Raw genomic sequence first — 25,562 nt, 5'->3', positions numbered from 1 at the left:
GGGTTGCCACACACGTCACACAGAGCAGAACGCTGCTGGGCATGTGGAGTCAGACAGGCTCGGACACCCAGCTTTCCTTCCTTCAGCCTGGTGAGCTTGGACAAGTGTCTGGAATCCTCCTGGGGGTCATTTTCCCCGCTTGTAAAATGGAGCTGACAGTACCCTCCTCATGGGGTGACGGCATAGAATTAAGGAGGTAGTGGGTGCAGCACCTTTCACAGAGTAGCGTCTCATAAAGTTGGCTCTCTCCCCTGCCCTTTTCCCAGCAAACACAGGCAGAGCCTTCCTTTCATTGCACCCTGCACTCAGGAACGAATGCACAGGGCCTGGGGTACGAACAGATGACACAAGGAGGCCACAGATGGGACACAGCAGGACAATCTGGAAGAACCAGGAGCCTTGGAAAGCCCAGCCTGACTGTGATACTGGGTGTGAAAACAGAGCACCATCAACAGCTGCGTGGGGGTGACGGTTCCTGCTATTTTTAACGTGATGCCAAATCCCTGGGCTTCTGCTCGGGCCCGAGGAAGACGGCAGACAGGGCAAGAGCTTCTTCAAGCTGCAGTCTTTCCACAAGTCAGACCGTCACTGCTCACCCTCCTGAAAACCCCAAACTACATTTACCTGAAAAACAAACAGGCATATTCTGGAATGGCGACAATTTATCAAGAGACTAATGATCATTTAAGCTAGTCTGGAATAGTAATGCGTCCCTTTTAAAGGGAAGCAGCCCTTGTGAGGAATATCTCAACATCACATGCTTAGCAAGCTTTCCCAGTAAGATATTACTTCAGGGCAGCTTTTCCACAGCAACCCATATGTAAAAACAAGCGGGGAGAAAATGCAAAGGTAGGAAGGAGGCAGGCACTTTTCAAAAGCCATACTTATCTCTAAAATCTCAACTGCCTCTTGAATATTTTAAATGGAAGAGGGATGGGTCACTTAAACTTATGAAATGATTTTTTTAAAAAGGCAGATACTAATAAACAATTTGTCACTAATTCGGAGAGGCCTCAAGCCAAAGGGAAAGTTTAGTGAAGGACTTTGGCCTAAAAATTGTGAGGAAGAACTTCTACCTGCCACCATTAGTCTATAAAAGTGAAACTCAGGTCTCCTTCTGAGAGGACAACAAGGCCTGAGCAGTCACTGTGTGCCTGTTGTGAACCAGGCATTGAACCCAATCCTTATGTTACCTTACAACGGTCCTAGGACGTGGGTATTGTGAGGGGCTCCATTTTCACAGGTGAGGTAGCTGAGTCTTACAGAAGTAAGGTAGCTCATTTTTGGTTAGTACTTTGTAAGCAGTGGAGCTGGAATTGAGAAGAATCAAACTGCTGGGCAGGGTTGGAACTAGGGTGTCAGGTGGAGCTCTGTCCTTGGGACAGAATATAAGGGGATGCCAAAAAACTCAGTAATCAAGATAAATAATATTTTAAGGAAATATTTAAAAAATCAAGATCACTAGAAAAAATCCACAATGAGCAAAATATCAACATTTTCAATAACGACAGGATTGGGACTTCCCTGGCGGTCCAGTGGTTAAGACTCCACGCTTCCACTGCAGGGGGTGCGGGTTTGATCCCTGGTCGGGGAACTAAGATCCTGCATGCCGTGTGGTGTGGCCAATAAATAAATAAATACAGACAGGATCTAACTCTGCACTTGTATGTCTTAGCCTCACTCTCCTCACCCTGATCTTGGCCCTGCCGCTTGGCAATACTGCCTCTAAGTCTGAATAGGTGGTCCAGGCCTGGGGGATGATGGTAACAGGCCGGAGTGTTCAGGATGTGATCAGCAGTAACACATAACGCAGAGATCATGGTGGGGGTGAATGTACCATGATCAGAGGTTATGTCTATCCCTGCCTTCATCCATGCTTGTTCTTACTGAGAATAGAACAGCATCCATGGCAGGGATGCTGCTCTGAATTCTCACTGTTTGATCTCACTGGTGGAGCCTAACAATGGCTGAAAAGAGATCTCTGTGTGTCTTAAACTAAATTCAGGTAGGGGCCTCCACTGCTATGGTTGCTATGTTAGATGATCATCATGGTGGCCATTTTCTTCAAGAAAAGTGAACGTGGAGAAGTAATCTTAATTTGCGAAGTCATGCCAGTGCAGAGGACCGTGTCAGGAGGATTTCCAGAAAATAAGGAGGTTCATGGAGTAAATGAAGGTTTTTCTTCAACTGGAATAACCAGAAAACTTCGAGAAAAAGGCAGTGCTTATTCACAACATCCTTTGATGAGTACTCAGTGCCAGGCGGCAATAGAATAAGGCTCTGGCCACTGTTTACTGTGGCCTGTAAGGCTGTGTATGCCAGCTTTCTGGATTCAGCACCTCACATGGTCTAAATGAGTAGAAAGAGAGAGGAAAGGGGAGAGAGACACCAGTCCTTGGCCTGCCATGAGAAACAGCATCATTAGTCTCTCCCACACTCTTTTTTTTCCCCCTCCTCTTTCTTCCTTTCCTCTCTTCTTCTCTCTCAGACTCCCATCTCATTTAACATCCTGTGTACTAGGTTCTCTGCCTGAGCAGAAACCCTGACCACAGAGACTCGAGAACAATGCTTTATCTCTATAAGCATCTTGGAACTCTGTGACTGTCTGACGGCTAATTAAACCAAATAACAGTGAAATTTTCCCTCCAGTTCTAATGAGCGTGCATTATTCACAAGCACTTACAATTTAAAAGTGCCTTCGTTTTAAAAGTTAAATAAACTGTCCAGCGTAAGTGAGCTTCGGTTTACAAAACACTTTGTCTTACTTTCCACTGAGTTACTTAATACTCCCTCCCATAATCCATTTGCATTGATCCCTCCTTCATCAACTGCCCATGCATTCCAACACACTGAGAGCTGCAAAGAACTCCACTGCTGATTCACCAGGGAGGCAACTGGACTCAGTTTTAAAAAAAAAGATACAAATAAGAATCTACTTAAGACAGAACTTATTTTTTTAAAGAGAGCTTTCCTCTTAATTATAATATAGCATTAGTTTTTTGTTTCATTCTTCTGAATTTCCTAATGACACTATCAAACAGTAACAAATATAAATTTGTGCAGCCTGGAATACGCAATTTAATCATAAGCAGTAATTTCCATATCACTGAGGAGGAAAAAAAAGTCAAATGATTAAACTCCAGGGCATGAGGACCAATCTTGAATTAAATTTTACACTCTGCTAAAGTTAGGTTTTGTACAGCAATATCAAGAATGGTTTAAAGGTAGTAGTAAAACATTTACTGTTTTATTAAAACTCCAGGCCCCAAAGTGTTTACCAAAGATCAAAGTGCTATTCTTTTTTGCAAATTAAAAATGTCTTGCAGACGTCTTCAAAAACCTCTTGAAAGAACAGGCAATGATATCACAGCAATCTCACTAATATTTTTCTTCTTTATTCATTCTCTTCCCCTCAGAGTCTGAAATGACGCTTTTTTGCAGGGAAGAAAAAAAAAAAAAAAGAGGCAGAAAATCCTCCCAGATCACTGACTCAGTGAGAACTGACCTTGTTTCTCATACAGCCCAGCCCCCATCCATCTCCTGCTCAGACATCTCAAGATTCAGATATTGCAACTTTCTAGTAAGCTCCAAGGTGGGAAGAGAGTAAAGGTAAGGGGATCCACCGACTAGAAAGATGTTAATCCTGACAAACTGCTCAAGCGGTAGCCTGAACCACAGCTAGATTGAATTCGGTCTCTCCTGAGAGGTCCAGACAAGGCTGCTGGTAACAAAACCGCTTTTCATGGTGCCCTCAAAAGAAGATGGGCCTCATGCACAAAGTTGGAGAAGGGTGCCATTGCCCTCTAGTGGCCAAAAGTGCAATCTTCCGCGAAGGAGCCCATTTCCAGAGATGCACAAGGCTCTCAATGTCAGTGTAAAATTATAGCAGAAAGATGCTTAATTATCCTCCTCGAGTGTCTTCTTTAGTCCTTCTTTGCCCATAGAGGAGGCTGTGGATGGCTATCATAGTAATCCTGATGGAAAAGCTCATTCCTACTGGTGCACCAGAATTTGTCCAACTTTCTCCAGCTTTATTTTTTTTTAGCAGACCTGTTGATGTTTTTCCCCTAGTCCCTTAAATAACACACACGCACATATCTATAAATAGAGAGACAGAGAGAGACCAAAGATATTTACATATTTCAGGGGTAATAACTTTGGACTGGAAAGGCTGACAACTACGATGTTTTGGTAAATCTAGAACAGGGGTTCTTGACAAATCAGGTAACTTTTTATGGAACAAGGACCAATTGCATAAGAGGGAAAAACATCCCAAACACATTCCAATCCCTTAAACCACTGGCTGGTGAATTTACACAATGCTGAGATTTTCTAGGGAAAATAAAAACTTTGGAATTTATAGTTATTCTGCAAATTTGACACTTCAAGAAAAAAAGATTTGCTACCTACTTTCAAACTCTATAGACCACTGTCTTATTACTATTTAATGATAAGGTATTCTTATGATCAAAGTGAAAAAAATCAATATTGAAAATAAACGAAATGATCATATTTTTGGAACATCTGCCTACATAAATGTGTAGAAAATGAAGGCAGACTAAAATCAGATTTGCAGATATTTAGATGGTTCTGAAAATAGCTTTGAATATCACAGATCAAAGTTTACATGAACTGTCAACTTCATAAGTCACAGACATTCACAGGCAAGGTTCTGGGACACACTATGCTTATGGGACTGTAGCTCTGGCATTGTAAATCAAGCCTTGAGGTCAAAGTCATGGCGTTTCCCATATGAGGGTCCCCAAACCAGAATCTTTACAAAGCAGCCATGTAATTCTATTCAAAGTGGAAGAAAAACCATGAATTATGAAGACAAGTGCATTAAAGGACCATGAAATTGATCTGTATTCCCCCAAATCACAGCATGGCTCTCCAACCCTGCCCCTCCTCTTCACACGAATAAACAAACACACATACACAACCACAGCCAACACTGCAAAGAGGAAACATGAGTTCTGGGTCGTAAAAAAACAGATGTAACTTTTTAAAAAATTCTCAAATTAACAAAATATTGCATCTTAATTGAAAACAGAATTTAGGTTTGTAGTAATTTTACTGTCTGGTGTTTCGATAAGAATGCTGAACATAATGAAAGTTCTGAAGTGCTATCAAGATGGTCCAGTGCTTCAATTAGAGCTATTTCAAAAGCCTATTTTTCTAGTAAGCAATAAGCTCAGTTTGAGCAAATCTACGTGTCTGGGCCTCAACAGATTATCCTATCTCAGTCCGTTCAGTGCGGCTCTTCATTTTCCCTCCCCCAGGGGTGGGGAGGGTTATTTATTTATTTCTTTTCTGACAATGTAATAAAATGACCAGCTTATACAGACTCTGAAATAACAAGGAAAACAATGGTAATAATAATTATTAATAATAAAGTGCAGCTGCAAGACATTTTAAATGTATTAATTTGCAGTGTTTCAGAAGCAAGATGTAAAGATAATTCTCACTCAAGCAAAGTTTCCTGGCCTCTCAGATGCCTTTTCCTGGTCTGTACTTGAAAACTACTCACATTCCTTTGTACTAGGCAGGATTTCAGTCTTGCACAGAGGTTTGAATTCCAAGGCCCACTGGCCAACTCTAAAACTTTGAATTAGAGCTCATGACTAAGGAACTTTAGTGACCAGGAGCTTCAGGGTCCCTCTGGCATTGGCCCCAACCCTCTGTCTCTTTGTTTTGCAACTTTTATTCCTTTCTTCTACTGGAAGAAGACCAGGCTCCCTGCAGCTGGGGTTGGGCAGTGATTACTTCTGGGTTCTGATGGCTGTATCTCTGTATTTGTAGGGAAAATAATTCCAGGATTAATGAAATGAAGGTCAGCCTCTTCTCTTCTCTCTCATGGTATTAGGCTCTAGCTCTCAGAGCCCAGCGTGGCAAATGTGCTCATGCGATGCTGGCAGATCCTCGCTCCTGAGAACACTTCTACACCTCGGTCCCCGGGAAATCCAGACACCCCGCAAAACCATCGATGTTTGCTGTAAGCCCAAGTGATAAATCGATCCATCCTCTCACCAGATTAATTATCGTGTCTTCCCTGTGATTAAATCGAAAACTTACTCTGCCTCGTATGAAACTGATAGGAATGATAGGAAGAGGAAAACCAGGAAAGATTGCAGAGCCATCCGAAAACGATTTCTTTAGAGGGAAACGGGAGGGAAGACTTTATAGGCAGATGTATACCTACATGCAGCAGGATTTTAGAAACAACCTTCCACCCCACCCCTTAGGGATGACCCGTCGTCATGCAGGGATGGCATTATTAAATAATTAAAAGATGCAATTTCTTAATAGCAGTGCTTTGGCCCGTGAAATTCCTGCTGCATTATCAGCAAAAGCAACAGGGCTTTCTTTTTCTAGCATTTCGAAACCTTTCACCCGGGAAAAGGAGGCGTGTGGACACAATCGCCCCCGAGCCCCCCCTCCGCCCAGAAAGCAAGGAGCAAGGCCTTGGCAAGAAAGGGATGAAGAAGAGCGACCCGGGGGCCTCCCTGACCCCAATTTCTCTGGGGACTCTTTTCTTCACAGCACCAGGCAGGCCTCCTACAGCTGTACCCGGGTGTAGGGGGAGAGGGGTGCTCTCCTCGCCGGACCCCACGTTCTGCGGGGTTCTCCAAGCTCCTCACCCCCGGCTCCCGTTCCGGGGCAAACATGAGGGAGGGAGGCCGTGCGTGCGGAGCTGGAGAGGCTCGGCGCATTCCGGGAGGAGGCGCAGGCTGCGGGGAAGGCTCGCTTCGCAAAGTTAACGTTGACCCCGGCAAGCTCCGCCAAGCCCCAGCCAGAGCCGAGCCCGAGTCTGAGCCGCTTACGGGTCACCCCTTGAGCTGGCGGGTGCTTACAAACGGCCCCCCGAGCCCCCGAAGAGACTCCGGCTTGAGGGCTGGCGCGCGCATCGCAGTCGGCAGCCCCAGCCGCAGTCAGTGGACCCAAACCCACGCTATAAAAGTGCCGGGGGAATCGCCGACCCGAGCTGGGTTCCTTCGGTTTTCCGGGGCTTCCCCGGCGGTCTCGATGGAGGAATTGAGTCCCCGGGAGCACTCGGCGGGGATGGGGAGGAAGGGGTAGGGATCCTGCAGAGCGCGGTCATGTCGTCGCTTTCGCAGAGAGTCGCAGCGCGGGCGGGCGGGCACCGCGCCGGGGGCGACTTTCCCCGGAGACCTGACCGGGGGCAGTCGGCGTGTCCGGAGCGCAGCTCTGCAGCCTCTAGTTCCAGCCGGGTGCAAAGCCCCTGTCTCGCGGCCTCGGCGCAGACCCCATAAAAGGCCGGAGCTGGGGGAGAGGCTGGAGCGCACATCTGGCGCCTCTGCCCCCTAAGCTGCCCGCGTCCACAGCTGGCTCCCTTCTTCCTTTTCGATTTTTAAACAAATCTTACCTCCGCCCTCCCCCCGGTTCTGCTTTGCATTAGTGAAACCGTCTCGAGTCAGTTCTCCCCCGTCCCCAAACATTCTCATCCAGAGACACCCCCACCCCACCCGAAGAAGCTCCATCCAGGCGAGAGGAAGGCACTGGGGGCGCGCCTCACCTGGGGCCCTGGAGGGTGGGCACGAGGTGCGGGCCGTCGGTATCTGGCGCAGGGCGAGCGCAGCGGTGTCAGCCCCGGCCCTAGTCCGGGTCCCATTCACAAGTCGGCGGCGGCTGCGAGCGGCCCCCGCGGCATCTGCTCGCGACGCTCCCCTCGTCTGGCGGCGGCCGCGGAATGAGCCGCCGAGCGCGCTGGTGGCAGGAATGAGAAACCGGGGGGAGGTGGCGGGCGGGGTGGGGGGGCGGAGGAGGAGGGAGGCCGCCGCTGGGAGGGAAGGAAAGGGCGGGGGGTGGAGAGGAGCGGAGGCCGCTAGTCGCGGCGAGCTGGGCCTCGCAGAGGCTGCGGGGGCCGGCCCGTCCGCGTCCCTCCCCCCAGGGGCCCCCGGGATGTCAGCCCCCGGGATTCGTGGCCGCCCCCTTCCCGCCTTGGGTCGCCGCACTCCGGCTCCCCTGGGGCTCAGACGGAGTCCGGAGCGACTGAAGTTGGGCTCCAGGGACGCACAGCCAATCAGGAAGGGCGGCACAGGGATACTGGGGAGGGCTCCGGGGCCCCTCTTTCCTCCTTCGCCCAAATCCGCTCCAGCTGGTCAGGCTGGGCCCTTGGCCCAGGAGGCCTGGGTGGTGGGTAGGGGGAAAGCGTCGGCCAAGTGGGGGAGGCAATCCGGCATCGTGCTTCCTCACCCCATCGCCCCACGTTCCAAAGATCCCTCCACGTCGGTGGCTTCTGCCCTACTCCCTCTCCCCATGCCTAGCAAACTCTGCTTGGGGCGCGGGTGGTGAAACCGGGGGGAGGGAGACTTTGGACTTGGGAAGAACCACGTCTCTGTTCTCTCCCAGTTCTCCCTCCCCTCCCCCCATCCCCAAAGCCTAGTGTGGGGAAGGCGGGTGCCGGGATCGCTTAGCCAGGGTCGGCCCGGCCCCCGCGCCAGGCAGGTACAGTGGCCCCCGCCCGCACACAGCGTCACTTGTTGCCTCAGGCCCCCTCGCCGCACGCCCGCCCCGGCTCGGTGGAGAGTGCAGTTCTGCGGGAGACCGGGCCTGAGGGCGCAGTGCCTGCATCCTCCCTGGGTGGCCCCCGTAGCCCTCCAGGAGGACTCGTTGGAGGAGGGGGCCCCGGGCCTGCTTCCTGCCCTCGCGAGTCGCCGGGAGAAAAGGCTGGCGGGGCCTCGGCTTCGGAATCACGCCAGGGACTGGGCGGGGCGCTCGTGCTTCGGGAGTGGTGCTGGGACCCGCACACGCCGCCGTCCCTAGGGTGGAGGCGGACGTCTGTGACCTGGTGGGAACCCCTGGCCGGAACAAGTTCCTTTGGTGGGGGGCGGCGGACAAAGCAGAGACGGAGAGAAGATGAGCAGCAAACGGATAATGGGGAAAAGGAATCCCAGGAGGGACGGGGATGAGGACGGAAAAGGAGTGATGGGCCCGCGAAGAAGGAGAAGGAGGAAGCGTAGGGAAAGCCGGGCGGGAGGGGCGGAGAGGAGTAGAGGAATTAACACTAATGAGGTCGAAGAATGAAGAGAAAGCCTCGGAGGGTGCGCGAAGGGGGAAGGGACTGTAGTAGTGGGAGGTGAGTGGGGGCGGCCAAAGCCGGCTCTCGGGCTCCTAGCCCTGTTCGCCTGAGTCCCAGCTGCACGCAGAACCCTCACGTTTGCACGCGGCAAGGGACTGCGCTGGGCTGCGCGCGGGGGCGACGGGCGGGGCGGGGCCATCCGGCTACCACGCCCCCGCCCCTCCGTGCGCCCGCCGGCTTCTCGGCGACTCCGGGATCCCTGAGGCGTCGGCCGCCGCCCCAGCCGGCGTCCTGAGCCAAGCTGCCGCGTCCTTCGCCCTCCGTGTGGCCGTGGCCTTTAAACTGCCGTTTCCTCGGCTGGGGGCGGGGGCGGTGAGTTTCCCGCTGGGAGGTAAAGTGGGCCCCCTTTACCTCCCAAATGCCGCAAGGAGACAGGCCTCTGGGCGCTACATACCCCCCCACCCTCGCCCTACACGTGCCGGTGCGAGGCCCTCGCGAGGCCGAGGAGGCGGAGCGCTTTCCCCGAGAGCGCAGTGAGTGGGACGCGGTGCCTGTCTCTTCTCCCTCCACAGGTTGGTCCCTTCCACACTCTGCCTACTTCCTTTATCATCCTCTCTGGTCCTGCCTTTTCATCTGCCACTTCTGTCTGCCCTAAGCCCTAAAACTTTGTATGGGCTTAGTATGTCCTACGCCACCGCCCAGGTCCCCGCACTCTGAAGGGGCAGTACATGGTGATGGGGTGCTCTGACCTCAACGCTTCCACTTATAAATGAAGTTACAGAGGAGAGGAGGGAACAAGGCCCCACTCTCCCTCAGAGATACTCGGAGTTTGCCCTTGTCTACTAATGCTTGTCTGAATTTTCTCATGCTTTCCACGTAAGTGAAAGTGGAAACAGGAAGGGAACGGGAAGGCCTCATCAGTCTAATTGCAGGTATACAGTGATGTCGGGGATTGGTGATGGTTAGGACAGCGCTTGATCCGTGAGAAAAGTTTCATTAATTCCATTTTGGAGACAGGACCAAGGATGAGCCTTGTCACATTTGACCTGACATTATCCGGAATGTGTTCTTTGCTTTTTGGTTAAGAATTCGTTAAGTGACAGCAGTTGTTTGTTGGTGGTGGTCGGTTATTTTTAGACCATCCCTTCCGTGAATGATAGCGTCAGCGGATTTTCAAAAGTATGTTAAAAATTGCTTGGTAGGGCTTCCCTGGTGGCGCAGTGGTTGAGAGTCCGCTTGTCGATACAGGGGACAGGGGTTCGTGCCCCGGTCCGGGAAGATCCCACATGCCGCGGAGCAACTGGGCACGTGAGCCATGGCCGCTGAGCCTGCGCGTCTGGAGCCTGTGCTCCGTTGCGGGAGAGGCCACAACAGTGAGAGGCCCGCGTACCGCAAAAAAAAAAAAAAAAAAAAATTGCTTGGTAGATTTCTACTGACATTGCACACCTGAATCAGATGGAACCCAGTGTATAGCAGAAGTCAGTATTCCTTTGTACAACCCAGCAGTTTTATTCGTGGGAGTCTACTTAAGACAGCTGGAAACTTATGTCCACACAGGCACATGTGCCTGAATGTGCATAGCAGCGTTAGTCATTATAGCCCCAAACTGGAAACAGTTAACATGTGCATCAACGGGTGAGTGGATAAACAAATGTGGTATATCCATATAACGGAATAGTATTCGGCATTAAAAAGAAAAGAAATACTGATGCATGTTACAGTATGAATGGCCCTTAAAACATGCTAAAAGCCAGATATTTTCTGATTCCATTTATATAAAATATTCAAAAAAGGCAAATTTATAGAGAGGAAACAGATCAGTGGTTGTCTTGGTATGAATAGGAATTAACGGCAAATGGGCATGAAGGCACTATTGGGAGATGAAAATGTTCTAAAATTGGATAATGATGATGGTTGCACAAATCTATACATTTATTAAAATTCATTGAATTGTAACCAAAAAGAAAGGCAAAAATTTCTTTTACACCTTTATTCCCAGAGTATCTATGACCTACAGCTGAGCCCCACGGGAAAAACTTTTTGCAAGGCAGTTTTATAGAGAGATAAATGTTTAAACAAAAAAAGAAGAGTTCTAGTTCTTATGGAAAGATAACCATACTTCTATTCAGCAAGTTCTATTTTGGCGATTGCTTTGGAGAGTCTTATAAGTGTTAAAGCAAGTTAATTCCCCCCTATCACTCTTCTAAGTGATTAATTCCTGGGAACTAGAGTTAGGCATTCCAGTTCGTGACATTTTAAACACACCTACACATAGACACAGTACAAAGTGCACATTTCCGAGGGGATTTTTGTATGACTATGTTAGGATCTGTCTTAGAAATCCATATCAAGCACTTGGGTGGAGTATTGTGTGATTACAGTTTGGATTAAAAAAGGAAAAGAGAAAAAAAAAAAAAAAAGAACCCACTGACAGTTTAAATTAAAAGATTCAGTTCATCCAGCAGCCAAAAGTTTGGGTGTTTATCTTAACTTGCCTCACCTTTCCTTCACCTTGTTCTTCAAGGGAGGAAGCCAGGGTTCAGGGTTGCTCTGGAGGCAGGATTGAACGGTCCCTTCTGCTTCCTGACTCTTTCAGTTCAGACAGAGATGAGGCTCAAATGGGCCTTTTCTTGTCTTTGTCCTTGTCAGCAAGAGGCTGGTAATTTCCTGTTGGTTCCTTCATCAAAGTTACCAGGCTCTCATCCCTTTGATGCCTCTGTCCTCAGACTCTGAAGATAGCCAGGCCCTGCTGAGTCAGTTCCTTGTTTTCACTTAGAAGCCCCAGGCTACCCCAGGCCTTCTCAAAGTTTCCTGCTCTAGAGGCATCCTTTGGTAAATGGTATAAAAAGTGAGGCAGGATCCAAATAGGGAGATGGTTTTATCCCATTGCAGTAGGCCCGCATCATGCCTTCCCCAGGCAGGGGGAGAACACTGAGAAAGATTGAACAGGTATGCCTGTTCTGAACCGGGCACTTCAGATAGAGATTCCCACAGCTGAGGCCACAGATAAGTGAGGAGACCACAGGCCTTTGATCTGAGTCTGATTCCTGGTTCTGCTGCTTACTAGCAAAGACTTTAATCTCTGTGAGATTCAGTTTCCAATTCTGTAAAATGGGGCTTGTTATCTGTGCCTAGATTGTTGCAGGGATTAAATGTGCCCACGTACCTAGAGCAGTAAGCACTGTGCTTAAAGCAGAGGCTCAATAAATGAAAGTTATTAATTACTGTTATTAATTGTGAGGTCTGATTATTGTCACACCTTAAATCACCTGAGCAAGAAAGGAGTCATGTTACAGTATGAATTATAATAATGATGGAGATTAATCTTATTATAAATGATATCAGTAATAAAACTTCTGGTCAAGAATATTTTAGCAGTTCAAAATTTACTGACACTGTAAGGCCTGTCATGGGTCATATAGAATTAGATGTGCCAGCCTTGGGGGCAGGGGCCCTGGGTTTCATGTCCTAGATCTGCAAATTCACTGAATCACCTTGGGGAAGTAATTTTCTTTCTGTGAGCCTCAGTTCCCGTGGCTGTAAATGAGAGCTTACTCAACGTAAGTTCTGAGGAGGATACTTCCAGAGCTGAAATTCTGGAGTTTTTTAAGTCAGACTCTGTTAAATTGAAAACATCTCTTGGGTGCATTTCCTCTTTCCACCACTAGGAGCAGTCAGGCAATCATCTCAGGCTAAGACCTGACTCCAAGGATCCCCTCTCTCTCAAACATAACCCACTTTAACTCTTATCTGTAGTGTTTCTTTGTCTTTCCCTCTCACCGAGACTATAAGTTCCCCAAGGGCAGGGATGATACCTTTTTTGGTTTTTGTCTGTATCTCCAGCATTAGAAGTCCAATCAATATATTTGATTAACTGATAATGTTAATTAAGAAATATTTTTATTAACTTAAGGCCAGTATGTCAGTCAGCTATCACCACAGTAATACTAGGGTATGAATAACCACGGTACTCAGTGACTTAAAATAAGAGTTATTTACTCTCATACATCTGTGGGTTGGCTGGGGCTGGGCTGGGGTAACTCCACTCAGCTTCCTGTATTTCTCATCCTCCTCCTTAGGGCTAGCTTGGGCATATTCTCATGGTGATGGCCACTGCACAAGATGCCAAGCAGAAATATGCGCGGTGTCTTGAGGTGTAGGCTGAGAACTGGAAACTATCTTTTCGATCTCATTTTGTTGGCCAGAGCACACCATATGGCCAGATTGAAAGTTAAGGGGTGGAGAAATATAATCTGCTTTCTTAGTGGAAGAAGCTTCAGAAGTTGCATGGCAAAGAGTCTGAATACAGAGAAGTGTAAAGAGTTGGGGCCATTAATGCACTCTCCCACAAGCATGCCACCATTCTGGGTCATCTTGGGTTGTCAGGTCCCATGGGTTATATCCTATAATCATGAATACAATATTCTAGAACATTAGAGGAGACAAGATCAGAAGGCGATTTCAGTGTCTTACCAAACTCTAACCATGTCCTTCCTTTACTTTGAAGTTCCAGTTGTAAAAGAAGAAAGCAAGCAGAAATAATAATGTAATAATGTTAATCACCAACTTATATATAAAACTAGAAATTCTCAAAACATTCCTTCAAAGTATGTATTATCCTTATTTTACAGATGAGAGAATTGAGACAAGGAAATTATATGCCGTGCTCAATATAAATACAGCTGGTAAGTACTGGAACTGGGATTCCAGCCTATGTATGTTTGACTCACAAGTCATCCCACTAGCTTGCCCTTTCAGTGGAGAAGCTCATGCAACAGATTCTAGTCTTGATATGTTTGCGGGTGTGTGGGGAAGAGAGAGGAACTTTCCTCTACGCCCAAGGCAGAGGGCATCTATCGGATCCCTAGGCACAGTGTCTGCAATATAGTAGGTACACAAAAAAGTTTTCATGGAAGGGTAAAAGATGAAAGGGTGAAAGGAGGTAAGGGAGAGAGGAAGGGGAAGTCAGCAGAAGTGGAGAAAGTAAGAGAGGAAGAAGGAGGATATAAGTGAAAAGATACAAGGATGTTGATCTATATGGAAAAACCATGCCTTTCCATGATGGGCAGAGATGTGTGGATTCTGAGGGTCTCTCATCCCTTGCCCCTACTGCTGCTGAGAACAATTGCCTCACGCATGCCTCCATTCCACAGTGTAGATGCTACAACCTGAGCCAGCCCCTGACTATCTTGCTGATCTTCCAATCTCTCCCTTGATCACTCAAGCCACACTTATTTTCTTGTTGTTGTTCAAATGCACGTGTACTCCAGATTCAAGACATCTGCATTTGTTCTGCCCTCTGCCTGAAGCACCCTGCCCCTATTTCATGGTCTGCTCCCTCATTTTGCCTGTTTAATCAGGATTTACCTGGCTCTCTCACCAGCAGAATCACCCATTCAATGCTCGAATCCCCCGTAGTCTACCACTTTCTATCCCTTTAGTTTGCTTTCTTCTTGTTTATAACACATATGTACTTGACATATTACATATTTTAATTTACATGTTTTTATTGGTCATCTTGCTCCACCAGGCTATAACTTCAGGAGGGCAAAGTACATCATCTCTCTCATTCACTCCTGTGTCTTGAGCATCCAGTACTGTGCCAGGCATATGGTAAGCACTCAGTAAATATTTGAAGAATGAATACATGAATAATATATGCATGAAAAATGCTAACTGAATGAATGAATCCCCAAACCAAGAGCAGATGAATCATCTGCTTGAATCTGAATGTGGTGCAAGTGTCCCTTGTTTACAAAGTGAATTTAATGATGCCAGTTATTCACACTACAAAATGATTCTGCATTTTACCAAAGGTTTTATTGGAAAGCTAATTAAAATAGCTACCTTGTTTAGTGCTTTTAAAAATATAATCCAATTTACAAAGTGGTGGTATGCAGACAGCTTTTCTAGAACATATGAATTTCTTAAAATGAATTACAGGTATGCATAATGACAGTTCTGATTCTGATTTCTAATTCTTGTTTGATGTATGGACGAAGAAATTGGCTTAATAGAATGCCTCACAGAGGGCTATTTCAATGTTCGTATGTGCATACATTTACGTTTCTTTTTAAACTTGTGAATAGGTGCATTAAAATATGTTTGTGCTCCTGGAGAACCACTGGAAGTATTTTCAAGATTGGTACCGGCTTGCTTTGCAAATAGTCTACAATTTAGACTACAGGATTTGAGAGCTCTGTGTTCCAATTTTCATGAATGTTGAAACATTGACTATCAGTGCTGAGAAGAGCAGGCGGAAATGATCCTTAGCTGATGGAGAAGGCTTAAAAAAAATCTTTCTTTAGTGTCCTCAGCTCAAGATAGATGAACTTACACAGCATAGACTATTTCAGTGCTTTAGTGGTTGTGTGTTTCCCTTTCCCTATTCAGTTGCCTTTTTGGTGGCTAAGAGATAATAGTGATGTTTCCATAGAGCAAAGGTAGGTCAAAATGGAATGCAGTATTTTACACAGGTGGCCCAAGAGCTTGCTTCTTGGAAACAATATTCCAGAAAAGTCTCTCTATTCTAATTGACAGTCACTTTAGTTCTGGGTGTTGAGCCATGATTGATTCCCCATTGCAAAGAGTATTGTTCTGGGCATGGGTAGAATTAAAGAATAACACTTTGAATAGCTATTCATTGAATGCTTATTAAGTACTTTAATTTCAGTCTTTACAACTGTTCTACAGAGCAAGTATTCTTATGCCCATTTTATAGGGAAGAACAGGGAAGCTCAGAAAATTGGTCAGCTTACTCAAATAGTTTGCTAATAAATGAATAATTAAATGTGACTTAATTGCTCAGAGTCTACAAGGGAATATAACTAGGAGCTAATCTATATGGGAGAGGTGGTAAGGAGAGGTGAGTGGAGGTCTCCTTAAAGGTGTGAATCAAAGCTGAGAATTAAAAGATGCAGACGGGCTAGTTAGGATAAGTGTAGGGAGAGAACATGAACATTCATGGAAGAAATAGACTACATAAGGGCATTGAGGCAAGATGGAATTTGGAACTTTTGAGGAGCTAAAAAATACTCTAAGACTGATGCTTAATGAGCTTTGTGGAAATACAGAGATAACACAGGGCTTTGTAGGACAAGGAAAGAATCGTGAATCATATCTTGAATGCAATGGGCAGTTGTTGATTTTTTTTTTTTTCTTAAGCAGAAGTGATCTGATTGTATTTGTTGACAAAGAGCATAGTGGCTTCAAGTGGATGAGAGAAAGAAGGGATGCATGGATCTTTTAAAATTAATGTTTTCGTTTTCTTTGGATATATACCTAGGAGTGGAATTGCTAGATCATATGGTAGTCCTACTTTTAATGTTTTGAGGAACCTCCATGCAGTTTTCCATAGTGGCTGCACCGATTTACATTCCCACCAACAGTGCACAGGGGTTCACTTTTCTCCACATCCTTGCTAATAACACGTCTTATCTATTTGTTGACAGTCATTCTGACAGATGTGAGGTGATACCTCATTTGCATTTCCCTGTTGATTAGTCATGTTGAGGGTCTTTTCATGTGCACCCCAATGTTCACAGCATTATTATTTACCTCAAGTAAATAATATACCTCATAATATATATATAATATATATTTTATATATATATATATATATGTATATATAACCTGCAGTTTTATGAAATCATTTTGGGCACTAGGCTGCTCTCCTTTCCTGTGCCCACAAATATCCTCCTGGGTCAGGAAGACAGTGTCACCTGATGTTTAATTAGTTAAAAAGAGAAATCCCTCAGCTCTGAGCAGACTCTGACTTTGGACAAATACTTTCCTCTCTCTGAGCCACTTCCTGTCTAAAATGAGGAGTTTGGCTGAAAGATTTCTACATTTCTGTTTCCCTCTGAAAGCCCATGGTTACTGATTACCTTCACTCCAGGCACAGTTTTTCAAAAGTATGTCCAAAGGATACATTTATATTGATTCTGTGTCAGTCAGAGTCCTGCCCTGAAACACAAGTGGTAGGACACGGAGGGCATTCAGTTTACCCCAGAGGTCAGTGCGGAGGTCAGCCAGGTCCCCTGATGTTGCCACTCAGGGCCATTTGTCAACAATTCCTTGCTGTTCAAGGCCTCCAAAGATTTTTACCTGTCCACTTTCTTACCTAAAGTGTCCATACCATCTTATTTTCTCCTTCTCTGCTCCTATCAGGGGAGGGAGCAGGATTCCATGACACAGACGATGGACTTGGAAATTGAGCTGCCCAAGTTTGAATTCTGGTTATGGCCCTTACTTGCTGTTGGCAGATACTTTACCTCTGTGATCCTCATTTTCCACATCTAATAACATCGGTACCTCCTTCAGAGAATTGCTGTAAGTTAGAAAGGTGATACATCGCAGTGCCTAGAATATAGTAAATACTCAGTGAATGTGTTTTTCTTCTCCTCTGCTCCTCACTCATCTCACTCCTACTTCTCATTAGCTTTCGTTTCTCAAAATTGAACTAAGGCATCAAACGTTTCAGAAAAGTATTTCCTGACCTTTCCCTTCCCACAGTCTTGTCTACAATTTGATTTCGCTACAGTGTATTATTATTATCCCCTATGTATTATTATATTATCCCCAATGCTTGTCTGTCCCACCACTGTCCCTCTGTAGGAGACATTTAGAGACCAATAATTACTGATACTTCATCACTGTCTCTCAAGCATACAGGCGTACGGTAGGTGTTCAATAAATGTTTGCTAACGTTTACTGCCAAAGAGGTTGTTTAAAGAAGGCATCCTCGAAGAGGGATGATGACCAAAGAGGAGGGGAAAAAAAATCACGTATGTCAGGCCAGCTCCTCTAAAGAGATTTGGTATAGAATATGAAGGGAAAATAGAGTAAAAGCAGAATGCATTAACTGGCCCAAATTACATTAGTAATTCTCTACTATGTGACATATAGTCATCATTTAGTCTTTAGTACATGCAATTCTTTTATATATATATATATATTTTAATAAATTTATTCATTTATTTATTTATTTTTGGCTGCATTGGGTCTCCGTTGCTGTGCGCGGGCTTTCTCTCGTTGCAGTGAGCGGGGGCTGCCCTTCGTTGTGGTGCGCGGGCTTCTCATTGAGGTGGCTTCTCTTTGTTGCGGAGCACGGGCTCTAGGTGCACAGGACTCAGTAGTTGCGGCTCATGGGCTCAGTAGTTGTGGCACACAGGCTCAGTAGTTGTGGCTCACGGGCTCTAGAACACAGGCTCAGTAGTTGTGGCTCATGGGCTTAGTTGCTCCGTGGCATGTGGGGTCTTCCCAGACCAGGGATCGGACCCGTGTCCCCTGCATTGGCAGGCAGATTCTTAACCACTATGCCACCAGGGAAGCCCCCCAGTACAAGCAATTCTTGACTGACTAAGGAAGGTTTATCAACAGAAGCAAAATTTATCATGTGTATTTACAGTCGATTTGCTCTCCTCCTATAGCTTTTCTTATATCTATGGAAGGGGAAAATGCACCCAGACAGTCTATTTTCTTTATGTCAGTTGAGTCACAGAAGCAAACGTTGGAAGCTGTGCTATAAAATAATCAATCATCAGATAAGACTGTTCTGGGTGTGGCAGGTGTAGAAAGTGAAGTAAGATTATGTTTCCAGCTAAAAGTTTGTGTAGTTACAAAAGATTCTGGTGGAACAAATAGATTTATCCAGATCAACACTTGTAAGGAGGTACGATTTCAAAGCAGAAAGGCAGCTGAAAATAGCAGCTAGTGCTTTCCAGCCTTTTCCTCCTAACCCTATTTCTCACCCTCATGCCCAGCACCCAGTGATTGCTTTTCCACGATAAACATCTTTTACTTTCCTTTTACTTTCCACATTTTATTTGGCCAATGTCTGTTTTAAATATCATGTCACAAGTGAGCAGCAGTAGTAGCAGCAGCATCGTAAGCAGTTACTAGAAAGGAGGTGCCTTCTCTGTATTATTGCTGAGTGTAATTACACTGATTTTGCTGATGAAGAAACTGTAATGCCAGGTGATAAGCTGTATGTCCAGGTTGGTACAGCTTAGAGCTTGGGTGTCTCCCTAGAGCTTTCTCATTCCAGTATGCGCTGGTATTTCTCAGATATAAACTGACAAGCATTCAGTCTGCGGGGATGGTAACTTCCTATAAACTGGACATTTAACATCTCATAATGCATCTATATCCTGAAGCCAAGTGCATGGAAACCTATTCAGCTCTGCCCGTGTTCAGAGGCCCATAGCATCATCCTCTTTGCATATATTCCTCCCCCTCCTTAGAACAAGTTTGCTCCTTTATGCTCTGGCTAATTCCAATTTATTCTTTGAAAATTCCATGCTCAGCTGTCCTATCCTCCAGAAATATTTTCCTGATACTCCTTGCCCATCTCTCTCCCCTGCGGCCAGTATGAACTTAGTATCCTTCCTTTGTGTTCTGTGCACCCCACCACGTGCCTAATTCCAAACGTCTTCCTTGACTTACAATGGGGTTATGTCTCCATAAACCCATCGTAACTTGAAAATATTGTCGAAATAAGTCGAAAATGCGTTTAATAACCTAACCTACAGAACATCATAACTGAGCCTAGCCTACCTTAAATGTGCTCAGAACGCTTACATGAGCCTGAAGTTGGGTAAAATCATTTAACACAAAGCTTATTTTATAATAAAGTGTTGAATATCTCATGTAATTTACTGTGCTGAAAGTGAAAAACAGAACGGTTGTCTGGGTACAGAATGGTTGTAGTGTATTGGTTGTTTACCTTTGTTTTTGAGTGGCTGACTGGGAGCCTCAGGCTCGCTGCCGTGCCCAGCACGAGGGATTATCAGACCATATATCACTAGCCCCAGAAAAGATCAAAATCCAAAATTCCAAGTACAGTTTCTACTGAACATGTATCACTTTTGCACCATTGTAAAGTTGAAACATCATAAGTCAGGAACAGTGTACAGTACTTGACCCATTATGTAAAAAATTTTTTTTCTCCCAGGGCTCTTATTTCTTTAAGGGCAGAGGCCATATTTTATACATCATTTAGGGATACATATTCCCAGATATATCAATATCTCTAGAACCTGTCGCAGACCTTGGCTGGCAAATAGACCATATTAATGCATGTGAAGATAAAATAAGAATAGGTAGCATTATAGTCATCTGATCCATGTAAGCAGTTTACATGTAGACTCATTTAAATCTCATAACTTGCAGGTGAGATTAAAACTGTTAACAAGGATCATTTCTAGTGAGAGAGAGAGAGAGGACAAGAAATATGCACACAAATACACGTGTATATACATATACATAAATACACAACTTACCTGTACAAACACATGCGCATCATAGAGCTGGGTGTTTTACTTAATCATGCACTTGATAAGTTTTCAACACAAAGAGATTGGCAACTTATTTAGCCACGTTGTTAAACACACAGTGCAGATCACAGGTGGTTCTCTGCCCTCTGTATTCTTCCATAGACGGTGTTAGAGTTTTCAGTCCTGGGCGTCACACTGACAGTCAGGACATTGAAGAACCCGGAATGTAAGCCACGTGGAGAAATGATCTGAGGCTGTATCGTGCGTAGAAGAGAAGGCTCTGGAGGCACATGATCACTTTGTTCAAATATCTAAAGCACTGTCATGAAGAAGACTGTTTGGATTCATCTTGCTTGGCCCCGGGGGGGTACAAAACTGGGACTGATGGATAGAAACTTCAGGGAGGGAGAGAAAATGCTGCTCAGTCTAAGGACAGATATCTGGCCCCAAAGGTCTCTGCCACTAGATCTTGTGCTCCTCAGAACAGAGGCTTTGGTTCACGTCAGGCACAGGAACTCAGACTGGCCGTCCCCCTGACAGGTATTATCATATTTCACAGGGGTCTTCTGCTGTGGGTAGGAGAAGATACTACAGGACCACCATGATCTCATCTAAATATAAATTTTAATAGAAATTGTAAAAAGTCTAGTTGGAGTACCATATGCCTCGGACAGAATTGTATTTCTACTAATGGTAAAACTACTACTATACTACTACTACCACCACTACTATGATTACTATTACTATTGATTTGCAGGGTAGCTACTGTGTATAAGGTACATATTCCCTCTGCTACACACTTTGCATGTTGCGTGCACTATGTCATTTAACCTGCACAGCAATCCTGAATGGTCCATGCTTTCAACCCCATTTTGCAGTTGTGGGGGACTGAAGCTCTGGGAGGTGAAACCCTCAGCTCCTGGTTGGCCAGATAATAACACTCAAGCCCATGTATGTCTCACCACAAAATTAGTTACCTGTCTGTTTTACAGAGAGGGTGGGGGAGAAGAGAAGAGAGGAAAGGAGAGGCGAGGAGAGGAAATCAAAGGAGAGGAATAACATGTGATAATCCTCGGCTTAAATCAGATTTAATTTGGGAAAAAGTGATACTCTGTTCCTGAAATGTTCTTTCTTGAGCATCTAGGTGTACACTGCTGGTTGTGTAAATTGCAGTTATCAAAGACAGATTGTTTAATTATTTCTATGAGGAATCCACTTAATTCTGTGGCCACTGCATCCTTCATAGGAAGAGCTGCCTCACAATTGCATGAGAACAGGTCAATTTATGTGTATGGCTCACACACATCTTCTCCAAAGGAGAAATCAAAAGGGACCTATGTAGGGTAAGTGGAAGAACTTGAATAGGAATTGGAAAATCAAAGTTGGTGAGAAGATTTGGAGATATTGTCAGTACATCAAGAATAATAAAATTAAAGATATCTGAAAACAAATGATTGTAAGCAATTTTAGTAGAGATAGTCTCTTCCCCCAAGGGACTTAAAAACCCAAGTTGGATGAGGTGATTCAGATAATGATGCTAGCCTCAGTGGAATAATATATGGAAATATATAGGAAGTACACGCGCCTTCTTTTTGTTTACACACACGATGTTCTCTTTATGTGTCATACATTCTCCAGCCATCTTTCAAGACCTGCACCCCAACAAAGTCTTTATTCACTTCTCTGATTCCTGGTGTTTTCTCTCAAGATCCTGTAGATGTTAACCTCTGCATCACAAAATTCGATTCAGGATCATGTGCTGTCTTGTCCTACTGGATTTTTTCCCCTCTTGACTCTGTTTTCCTTTCCTGTGCAAGTGGCGAGAGATGCATATAGCGAGTTACAGTATCACTAGGGAAATGCCAGCTGGGGGTCTTAAGCAGCTTTACAGGGTATTCTAACTGTGAAGAATGCACTGAATCTGGGCAAAACAGAAGCACACAATCTCATTGTAAGGCAGGGAAGAAACATCATTCACCAGAATTTTCCTTAAGAGGGGCCCCATATGTGTTTTGAAGAAATGAATAATATGTGGTATGGGTGGTGAGCAGCAAGAAGACACTCAGTGTGGCTCCCAGATTGCCTTCTCAAGGACACTATAGCTCCAGGAGAATTTTTTGCTGTGACTGAGCACCTTGACTGGTGGAGAGATGAAAAATCGGGAGTCAGAGTCTAAATTGTACCAGGCTGCTACATCACACCACTTCAGGTGATACCACTGGCATCAAAGCTAGGAGGTGGCTGTGGAGCAGAGGAATGTCTAACGGAGTTTTTTTTTTTATATATAGATGCAGTGTTAAGTCCTCATCTTTATTTTCCTGCCAAACACCTTCAGTCAGTTCTATCATGTTTGATAATGCTTTTAGGGTTCTTAAGAGTATTAAACAAAAAGAAAATGTAAACTATATGGAAATAGTAAATACTCAACATGTGCTTACTATCTTCTTATGGGAAAGCCAACTTATATCCACTATTCATAAGAAACTAAACACGTTAGTGAAGTTGGTAACAATGAAAAGTCTAAGAAGAGTGTGTGTGTGTGTGTGTGTGTGTGTGTGTGTGTGTGTGTGTGTGTGTTGGGAATTGCATGAAAAGACCTGTTATAATTAGGTTTTGGGGAGCCTCACAAAAGAAGGAGGAGAGCACAGGGATGGTCCACGTTGTCAGTGCTTCAGACACTGTGCACCACCCCTGCAATAGGATCAGCCCTGTCAAAGGAGAGGGGTCCATGTGGGCATGTCTGGCCTCTGTTTCAGCCCCCAAACATTGCTGGGACAGACACATTGTAAATCTGTCTGTCATTTCCTGCTCCTCTCTCTTTTGATAGCCGCACTTTTCTTCAAATATGTTAATATAAGCAGTTCTGCTACAGCCAAATCTTTCTGTTGCCTAAGAGTCATTTATCTCTTTGTGACGATCATACTTATCATTTATTTTATTTTAAGGCTTTTAATCTTGAGCTTGTTGTGTTTGTTGTTGCTGCTGTTTTGAGTTCTAGAGACAGGAGACAGGCAATTTATCAAAACCCCAACTATGGGTAACATTCCCAATGTGAAGTGTAAGTTTCTTAGGAAAGGAATCCTGCCTTCCTCATTGTCTGCATCCCCACCCAGAAGAGAAGCTCAGTAAACACTCAGATATTCCCTGGGGTCTGCCTGAAGGAAGAGTCTATATTCCATTTCACACATTTCTTACTCAAAAACTTTTGCCTCATTCTTTTTTTTTTTTGCGGTACGCGGGCCTCTCACTGTTGTGGCCTCTCCCGCCACGGAGCACAGGCTCCGGACGCGCAGGCTCAGCGGCCATGGCTCACGGGCCCAGCTGCTCCGTGGCATGTGGGATCTTCCCGGACCGGGGCACGAACCCGTGTCCCCTGCATCGGCAGGCGGACTCTCAACCACTGCGCCACCAGGGAAGCCCCTTGCCTTATTCTTAAAGTATATTATTGTTAGGTGCATTTTCTTGTGTTGCAGTAAATTAAAATTTGTAGGAACTTAATCTGTCTCTCTCCAAACACATTTGTAATGCTTGGTATTTTTTATCCTGTTGTTCTCTGGGTGTCATCTATCATTATACTACGTAGCATTTCTTAAAGAGAAAACCTACGGAAAGTGTATTTTAAAAAAAAAATCCCTTATTAGTATGGCCTGTAGCAACTAAAGCTTGAAATTAGAATTAAGGATTGTGCATTTTGATGCAGGCGATCATATAGATACATTAACATTGTGGCAAAGGTTTTTCTTTGCAGGCACAAAGTCGTCATTAGGAAATATAATACTCATTTTTTTGCTTGATTAATTATAGCAGAGGCATAATAAAATATATATTGTGTGTTGGAGCATGCACCATTTGCAAAATTATAAGTCATGGATAAGCTGAGGTATGAATTCAAAGCATTCTGTAAGACACAGAGTAAGTATGAAATTTGCTTTTTGAAATACTTTTGGTAAAGAGAATGTATGCACTTAAAACATGAAGAAATACATCTTGAGAACGCAATTCAGTCTAAAATAGTCTAAGTTTTCCTCCCACCTTCTCAAATCTATGGCTTTCAATATGTGTAACTTTGGAGGATATTCTGATAATGATACATGATAACGAACCCGTAACACCCAGCATATAATATAAATGTAATGATAGCTAGTATTTTCTAATAATAGCAAGACTTCCAAAAAGTGCCAGGCATCAGGCTAAGTGTTCTCCATGGTTATCTGATTTAATCCTCACTATTCTGCCTAGTAGGTACTGGTGTATTATTATTATTATTATTATAAAACTTTAATTCAATGAGATGCACCTATATTAGCTGTATAACTTCATAAGTTTTGGCAAATGTATATATTTGTGTATCTGGTACTCTAATCAAGAAAGGAATATTTCCATCACCCCAGAAGTAGATGCTATTTTTATCTCTAATTCCCAGATGAGAAAAAGTGGGCTCACTAGAGTTATATAATTTGCCCAATAAATAGGCCAGTAATAAATAGCAGAGTTGGTAGCCCAATCCATGCTCTTCCTTATACTGTACCAGAATACCCAAGGCTTAGCTCCAACATATGTGGACTTCCGTGTGTGTGTGTTTCAATCATGGTAGGGTTTGGAGAGGAAGCAGGAAGCTGACATCTAACAGTATTTTTTTTAAAGTGCTAATCATTAGAATATCCTAGCTGTGTAAAGACAGAGATTCACGCTCCATCCTTGATTTAGTAGACTGACATCTGGGCCTAAAACCTGTATTTTTTTGTACGCTCCCTACGTGATCCTGATACCTTGTATTTATCAGGATAGTCTATGTAATGCTGTGGTAACAAATTAAACATGAAATATCAGAAACATATCACATTAAATTTTATTCTTACTCAACAAATCCACTGCTTGGATGACTCTCTAAAGAAGATGTCCTCTTTTTTTATTTTTTCCTTTATTTTTTCGAGCTTTACTGAGATATAATTGATGTGTAACAGTGTGTAATTTTTAGGTGTACAACATGTTGATTGATACACTTAGGTTTTGCAATGAGATTATCACCACAGGTTAGCTAACGTCTCCATCATGTCACATAATTAATTTCCATTCCTTTTTTGTGGTGAGAACATTTAAGATCTACTCTCTTAGCAACTTTCAAATACATAATACAGTATTATTAACTCTAATCACCATGCTGTACATTAGATCCTCAGAACTTACTCATCTTTGAACTGGAAGTCTGTTTTCTTTGACCAGCATCTCCCCATATCCCCCCA

At 44.6% G+C, this 25,562-nt stretch overlaps 2 protein-coding genes across 15 annotated transcripts in view; one reads left to right on the top strand and one right to left on the bottom strand.

Moving 5' to 3' along the window:
- Positions 1-7,792, bottom strand: part of CDH11 (cadherin 11) — a 140,996-nt gene extending 133,204 nt beyond the window's left edge. For both annotated transcript variants that reach the window (XM_079908740.1, XM_079908739.1), the window contains exon 1: positions 7,538-7,792. The gene's annotated coding sequence lies outside the window, so the exon portion shown is untranslated. The remainder of the gene's footprint in view (positions 1-7,537) is intronic.
- The window catches only part of LOC307179510 (uncharacterized protein), a 511,372-nt gene that overhangs the window by 22,856 nt on the left and 462,954 nt on the right, over positions 1-25,562 (top strand). For 11 of the 13 annotated variants that reach the window (XR_013825403.1, XR_013825404.1, XR_013825406.1 and 8 more), the window contains 2 exons: positions 13,675-13,728; positions 14,574-14,656. Coding sequence is in view for 1 of the 13 variants with exons in the window: in XM_079908744.1 (XP_079764870.1) it covers positions 9,462-9,615; positions 13,675-13,728; positions 14,574-14,656 (291 nt within the window). In the remaining 12 variants the exon portion in view is untranslated. Of the gene's footprint in view, positions 1-8,952; positions 9,616-13,674; positions 13,729-14,573; positions 14,657-25,562 lie in introns of those variants that run through there. The other 2 variants (XR_013825413.1, XM_079908744.1) reach the window with 1 other exon arrangement.

The sequence above is a fragment of the Stenella coeruleoalba genome, assembly GCF_951394435.1.
Source record: "Stenella coeruleoalba genome assembly, chromosome: 20".
Classification (NCBI taxonomy): Eukaryota; Metazoa; Chordata; class Mammalia; order Artiodactyla; family Delphinidae; genus Stenella; species Stenella coeruleoalba.
The sequence above is the reverse complement of the archived record's forward strand: the minus strand, read 5'-3'. Positions and strand labels throughout refer to the sequence as shown.